The sequence below is a fragment of the Eurypyga helias genome, unplaced genomic scaffold (genome assembly GCF_000690775.1).
Source record: "Eurypyga helias isolate BGI_N326 unplaced genomic scaffold, ASM69077v1 scaffold4004, whole genome shotgun sequence".
NCBI lineage: Eukaryota > Metazoa > Chordata > Aves > Eurypygiformes > Eurypygidae > Eurypyga > Eurypyga helias.
In genome coordinates, this window is record NW_010246767.1 from 164 (window position 1) to 6,834 (window position 6,671).

The 6,671-nt window shown below is 46.3% G+C and overlaps 1 protein-coding gene across 1 annotated transcript in view; it reads right to left on the bottom strand.

Moving 5' to 3' along the window:
• Window positions 1-2,140: 2,140 nt before the first annotated feature.
• The window catches only part of RCAN2 (regulator of calcineurin 2), a 37,192-nt gene continuing 32,661 nt past the window's right edge, over window positions 2,141-6,671 (bottom strand). Inside the window, exon 4 of the mRNA XM_010150514.1 lies at window positions 2,141-2,301. Coding sequence (XP_010148816.1) covers window positions 2,141-2,301 — 161 coding nt within the window. The remainder of the gene's footprint in view (window positions 2,302-6,671) is intronic.

Below are 6,671 nucleotides of genomic sequence, written 5' to 3' on the forward strand. Positions count from 1 at the left end.
TTTCTATGAGATTTATTTTATCATATGAAGGTGATCGCTAAGATTTGACCCTAGTCACAAGGTTATAGCCCCAGGGCAGTGAGTGACTATTTATTTAAACCAATTCTAAACGCATCGCTGAAAAAAGAATTGGAGTAGAACCTCTAGGGAGTTACTTCAAGACAACTTCACACAGATATCAGGAGTATACTAAAGCCCCGGGTTTTGTTCAGTCTCTGCTGTATTTAACGTGCTTCTATCAGCATCACACGTGCACGACGATGACCATAACGCACTAACAAGTATCACATTCTAGATCTATGCTAAGGACAGCACTACATCTCAACGGGAATATTAGGGGGCTGTGGTGGTCGGAGGAGGAACTACATGACAATGGTACGTCCTCACCGTGTGTATCCAGGATGGCATCTCCTGTCCTCACCGACAAAGCAACTTGCTTTTCTTCCTGGAAGTGCAGCAGAGTCAATACCCCAGCAAGGGGGACTCAACTCCGCTGCAGCTTGTAGGCTCGCTGCTAATTAAGGGCGGAATGGAACCCTCCCTCAGAAACCAGATCGTTAGGTTTTATGACAAAAATCTTGATTACAGACCCTAAGCTGACTTGTCAGATCCTCGAATGAGCTTCCAAGATGTATTTACTTATTTTAACTTGTAAAGGATTTTAAACTGTGAAGTCTCACTGTGCCATTTTACAGTCACTTTGGGGAGTACAGCTGCGGCTAATTAGCTCAAAAATCCCACCCTATCTTACACATATGCTCCATTTTCTGCAGTATTAATTTCAGTGGAACTACTGGTGTGCATAAATTAAGCGCATGCTTAAATATATGCAAAATCTGAGCTCAAATGCCTAGAAAATATGTTCTCAAAATTACAAGTACGCATAGAAAAAAAATCATCACGGAAGGTGTGCCAGGCAGGGAATCCAGGATGTGTCTGCTGTCACCCGTGATGAAAACACAGAACATTTTTTGTAACCCAGTATACATTGCAAGTGAAAGAAACATGCAGGACAGAGTGAAAAAAGGGGTTTCATTGCATGCAGTCTAATTTCAAGTGTGTAATTATGGTCCTGTTTTCTTTGGCCTAAAAAAAAAAAAAAGAAGAAAAAACCAACCAACCAACAACAGAAGACCAGCTAACCTCTCCTCACCTCCACAAACCCAAACTGCATACAGCTCAAAAAGGGCTTGAAAGCACAGGAAGAGAGGAGGGAAAAGGTCTGAAGATGAGGGATGTACGAGTGATTACTCACAGTTTCAGAGCTATTCAACACACCGCTAGGAAAGCATTCAGCCTGTGTCCCTTCTGGAACTTAGAGCAGCGAGCAACGAATCCCATCTTAACTGAGCAGTCAGTTAGCTTCTCCTTCTTCCTCAGAAAGAAGTACCACTCATTCTTTATGCAAGATAAAATGACCATGCCTAATGATATTTTGGCTCCCTCCTCCTCAAAGACTGAAAGACACCAGACTCCCCAGCAAGCTGCCGCCTCTCCCCTCAGCCCAGAGAGCTCTGTCCCACATCCCTGACACCAGTAAGGACCAGTGTGCTCCAGGGCTGTCGGTGGAAGAGGGTGGTTTTCTGCTGTCACTAAAAACGTTACAAAGAGAGCGTTCCTTGCAGAAAATTCCAGGGGGATGGAAAGGCCACCAAGATGCTAAAAGATTAAAAGCAACACACACACACCCCCCTTAAGAGAAGGAAAAGACTAAGGTGTGCTGGGGAGGAGGTCGGAGGAGGCGGCTGCTTGACGAAGAGCACTGGCAAGCGTGATGGGAGTGTGAATATCAAGCCTGATATCTGCCTAACGGCCCACCCTGAACGATCCCTCTGGTAGTGGTGTTTCAGCAGGCAAATTATAGCTGCGAAAAAACCCTCAGACTGAAACCCTCCCTTGTTGCTTCAGCCGTTGTTTTGTCCTTTCCAGGAAAACCTGTTAATAGGTGTGCGATATGGTTACATATACAAGAGATCTCTTTCCTAGCCCTTTTCTTGCATCGGCTTGATTACTGTGAAAGGATTTCAATGAGTTTAATGTCCTCGTACGCGAAAGGCAATAGCTGCCTTTCAACAAAAGAAAGCAAACAGAAACCACGAGCTGTGCTGGAGGAGAGACGTGCTGCTTCTGCCGGAGGGGCTCAGTTAGATACAGGAGGTGGCAGACCAGGGCGTCGAGTTTGAATGATTTTTGGCTTTGGAGAATTCTTTGGGTCCTCATCTTCTTCCATGTCGCTGTCGCACACGTGCACTACCACGCTGGGAGTGGACTCTGTTCCGGCGTGCAGCTCGTATTTCTCTCCTGGAAGCAGAGAAAAATAGTTAGATGGGAGGACGATCATCTGAGAGGAGCACAGACCATGTACTGCAGAATACTCCTGCGCCTGGACAGGGCAGAAGAGTGTGTGCTGCTCCTGAAGGCAGGTGAGGGCAAGCATGGCTAGTTGGGATCAGCTGTCACAGCAGATTCTGGGGATCCTGCCCTGGGGGCAGTGATCATTGGTCTGTAAGGCATAATAAAATACCCTGGTGTCTATGGTGGTGTTTTGCACCAATACTAGCGGCCAAGAGCACAGGAGAAAAAAAAGAGTATGAAGAGGAGAGAGAACACAGAAGTTCATGGTTGAGAAGAGGGACTGGAATCCAACCTATCAAGTCACACCTCCTGGGCTGGGGCTATTCACTTTTGTTGTTGTTTCCTTGCAGTCTAGCATGGCTCCAGTTCCATTTAAAGTCCACCAGATTCTCCCTCCAGACAGATATCAACACTTGCTTCAATTGCTCCAGAACTAAAAAAACCCCACATCTATCTGCTCCAGACAGATTTTGAGATTCAAGGCTCTTCAGCTGGAGCTGTAACAGATTCTGTCTCTACAGATGAGATCACAGAGCACAGTCTATAAATGCTCACTAGTGGGCTAAACGCTTAAACATTAGATTTTCTAACTCTGTACGTTCCATATTTAAGTCTCCAGGCAGTACTCCTGCAAGGAAGATGAATGTGGCTTAGGTGGTTACCTGCAGGAGTCCACAAGCAAGCAAAGGGAAATGAGGATCAGAGACAGGACTTTCAGTCCTGCATTCAGGCTGTTGGTACTACACGTGTTTTGGTTTGTGTCCAGGGTGTAAGTAGGTGTTAGATTGCAAGGAATTCATTTCAGACTGCAAAGAGAAAAAAGTCCTGACGGTGACATTTCTGACAGGACGACTTGGTCTTTCCGAAGTGACAAACACCCGTTCACAGCACTAAAACCTAGAAGCCATTTCAGACAAGGCGCTGCCCCGCTGCGGACTATATGTCACCTTTCGCATCTCCAAGACCCATAAGCTGCGATTAAATTAAAATAGACTCACAGCGACCACACGTACCCCTGACAGCTTGGATTATTTTTTCATGGGACTGCTCCAGAACCACTGCATGCTGCCTGCCAAATGTCCTGGGATAAGGAAGGTGAGGTCCCAATATACCCGTATTGGTGGTGCAGCAGCTCGTAAATCCCTGCCTCACGGGCAGAACCCAGCAGTGCTCGGTGTTGCCTGGTGAAGTGACACAGCAACCCCTACCTCAAAGCGCTTATGGTTTGCTCATGTTATGAATTTGGATTTTTATTTATTAGCCACTTTCTGGCAGAGTAATTCACGTGAGGAAGGGACTGCAGGTTTGGCCCTGCATTAGCACATGCCATTCTGGGACTGTGCTCACGTGCTATTTGCGCTGACAAATTCTTGGTCCAAATAAGACCGGATGGCTTGCGACTAGAGGACATGCTGCATTTCTGCCTAAAAAATAGGAGGCAACTAGTGAATAATAGCTATAAGTCAGGCATGTTGCTGTGAGAAATATTTTACTGCTGTGATACCATTAATGTTGACATTTAACTGCTCTATTTTTGGCAACCTTTCCTCTGAATCCAAATCGAGCAAAGCATTACAGGTCTTGCTGATAGGCTAAAATATAAAAAGAGAAATAGCCTGGTTGTGCTGCGCTGAGAAATTATATGGTTTTTCTTTGCCTATTTTCCCTGCGGGCTTCAGCTAATTTCTCAGCTATGGGCTGACGTCAATGCTGCCAACCAGCACTGAGGGCTACATTGGTCACTGTCAGCTGCGAGCAGCTCTGCAGCGCTGCGCACACACAACGCTGGGCCCTTTCCTCCTATACCAGCACCGGGAAGTAAATCAGATTCACTGCCCTCTTAACAGGTAATAATCCCAGTTCAAATGCCACATTCTTTTACTGTTCAGATCCTTCCTAGAAGGACTCTTTCTGCTGGAGAAGAACAGTGGAAATAAGTACAAAGACATGGAAAAAAATATTCAGATGCCTCTGGCACAAGTAACTGCAACAGCAATTAATGTCACTTTGCAAATCAAAATGTGATGCACTCATAAATTATGTTTTTAAGGCATCCAGTCATTTCTGAGCATAAATGAGCTGCAGACTCAGTTCTGTACTCGGGCTTATTCATGCCTGCAGAACTGTGGCTCAAGCTGCAGAAAAGCGTTTTATGGCTGAGCTAGGAACAGGACATCAGCAACCACGGGACTTTTATACGGCTGTTCCTTGTTCCTTAACACAACTGCTGTTTGTGGAAAAATGCTAAGGTAATAAGTACAAACTAAAACTCCAATAGACACAGCCAGATTACCCCTTCCCTTCTGCTTTTTTTCTGGTTTTTAATTTCCTCTTAAACACCACCTCCAGCATAAAAAAAAAAAAAAAACAAAAGAGCCAACTCCACAGCAGTCACTCCAGCAGAGTCAAGTCTGAATCACTGCAATCGAGTTACGTTTACAAGGCACAGGCTGCCGCAGGCATAGAGCAGCGAGTCGAGTCAGCACGGTTAAGACTCACCAGCCGCTGGAGCTAACAGCACTCAGGCATTTGGGCAGTTCTGTCATTCAGCTCTCTCGGATGCTGCCTCCTTTGCCTTCCCAAGTCCTACTTGCCCCACCGCTCCTGCTTCTCCCACTTGCCTGGAGGACTCTTACAGGCTAAGCCAAAGGATTCTCAGGGAGAGATGTCTTCCTCCTCCAGCAATCTTCGGGCTACTTCTATCCCTCAGTAATAACTTGTTAAAGTATTCGCGTAAGCTGAGATAACAATGGAAACTCACATAAATTTACCTGAAAAATATCACGGAATTTATCAAATATGCTCAAAGATCTAAACTCTGCCTTCAGGATATAATACAGGGAAGAACTAAGCCGCACTACCTCCACCATACAGACCTGTCAGAAAAAGTTCCTAACAAACCTCTGAAAACAGCAGCGATATTTCTCTACTCATTTGCTTTGTGAAAGAAAAAACATGGGAATTTGAAGTTTGGCCATTCAACCACGAGCCTGGCTGATTTTACATCACTTGGCACTACCTTTTGTGACCGCATTAGCCACAAGCAAACCCGCAGCCTCAGGTGACGCAAGGAAGCTGACCACAAAAGCAGCTTACGATAGTTCAGAACTGAAAATAATGGCATGTGATTTTCTGTCCCGTTGTGAATCAGTACTTTGACCTTTCATTGATGGTGCATCTCTTGTCTAATGAGGCAGTTTTGTCCAGCAAAGAGTATGCTCATGTACTTAATTAATAATGAAGAAACTAACGATACTGTGCAGCTACCTCATCCCTGGTTCTGACTCATGACTCTGACTCTTAATGGGTTCAGAGCTCCCCATGCCATGTTAAACGTGTCACTAGCATCATACAAATTCCTTGCCCTTACAGTCCCTTCATCCACGTGCCTTAAAAATTATATGGTGCAAATAACGTGTGACCCTTTGTAGGGGTGCCTGTTTGTGCTGGAGAGATACAACCCATCCCATCCCAGAGCTGCAGGGATCTGCCATACGCAAAACGAAGGAGTTGCTCTCAGGAAGGCCACTCCTGATGCTGCAGGAGAAGGGCACCCTCCTGTCCTGGCCAGCAGAACAAAGCAGAGGGAAAGCTTTCGACAACCAGCAGCTCTCCTGCACCCTACCCCTGCTAAGGGGAGGGAAGAGCAGAAGCTGACACAAAACAGAGGAGAGAGGAAGGACAGAGATGGAAAATTTAATCTATCACCCATCTGCCTGCCCCTTCACCCCCTTTTAATACTCTCTGGAAGCCATATGAAATATTTAGTATTTCCTTTGAATGAGAAGAAACATGAGAGTTTGAAAACACCTGGGCACAGAAAACTTCCTGTGCAAGACATGGTTTGAAACCCCTGTGTGCAGGCAGGGTCCTGCTCTTCCCTGTTTTCCCCTTCCCTGTGCAAGGATGAGCTAAACCCAGGTTGGAGCAGGGACAGGAGCTATGCATCCTCCTCAGGAAGTCCAGCAAGAGCACAGCAGGAACAGCTACATCTTATCTTATCCTGGGCTGTATCCAGAGCAGCATCACCAGCGGGTTGAGGGAGGGGATTCTCTCTCTCTGCTCTGCTCTCGTGAGGCCCCACCTGGAATAATGCATCCAGCTCTGGGGCCCTCAACATCAGATGGTTATCGACTGGTTGGAGCAAGTCCAGAAGCCATGGAGATGCTCCAAGGGCTGGAGCACCTCTCCTATGGGGACAGGTTAAGAGAATTGGGCTTGTTCAGCCTGGAGAAGAGAAGGCTCTGGGGAGACCTTATTGCAGCCTTCCAGTGCCTGAAGGGGCTACAAGGAAGCTGGGGGGGACTTTTTACAAG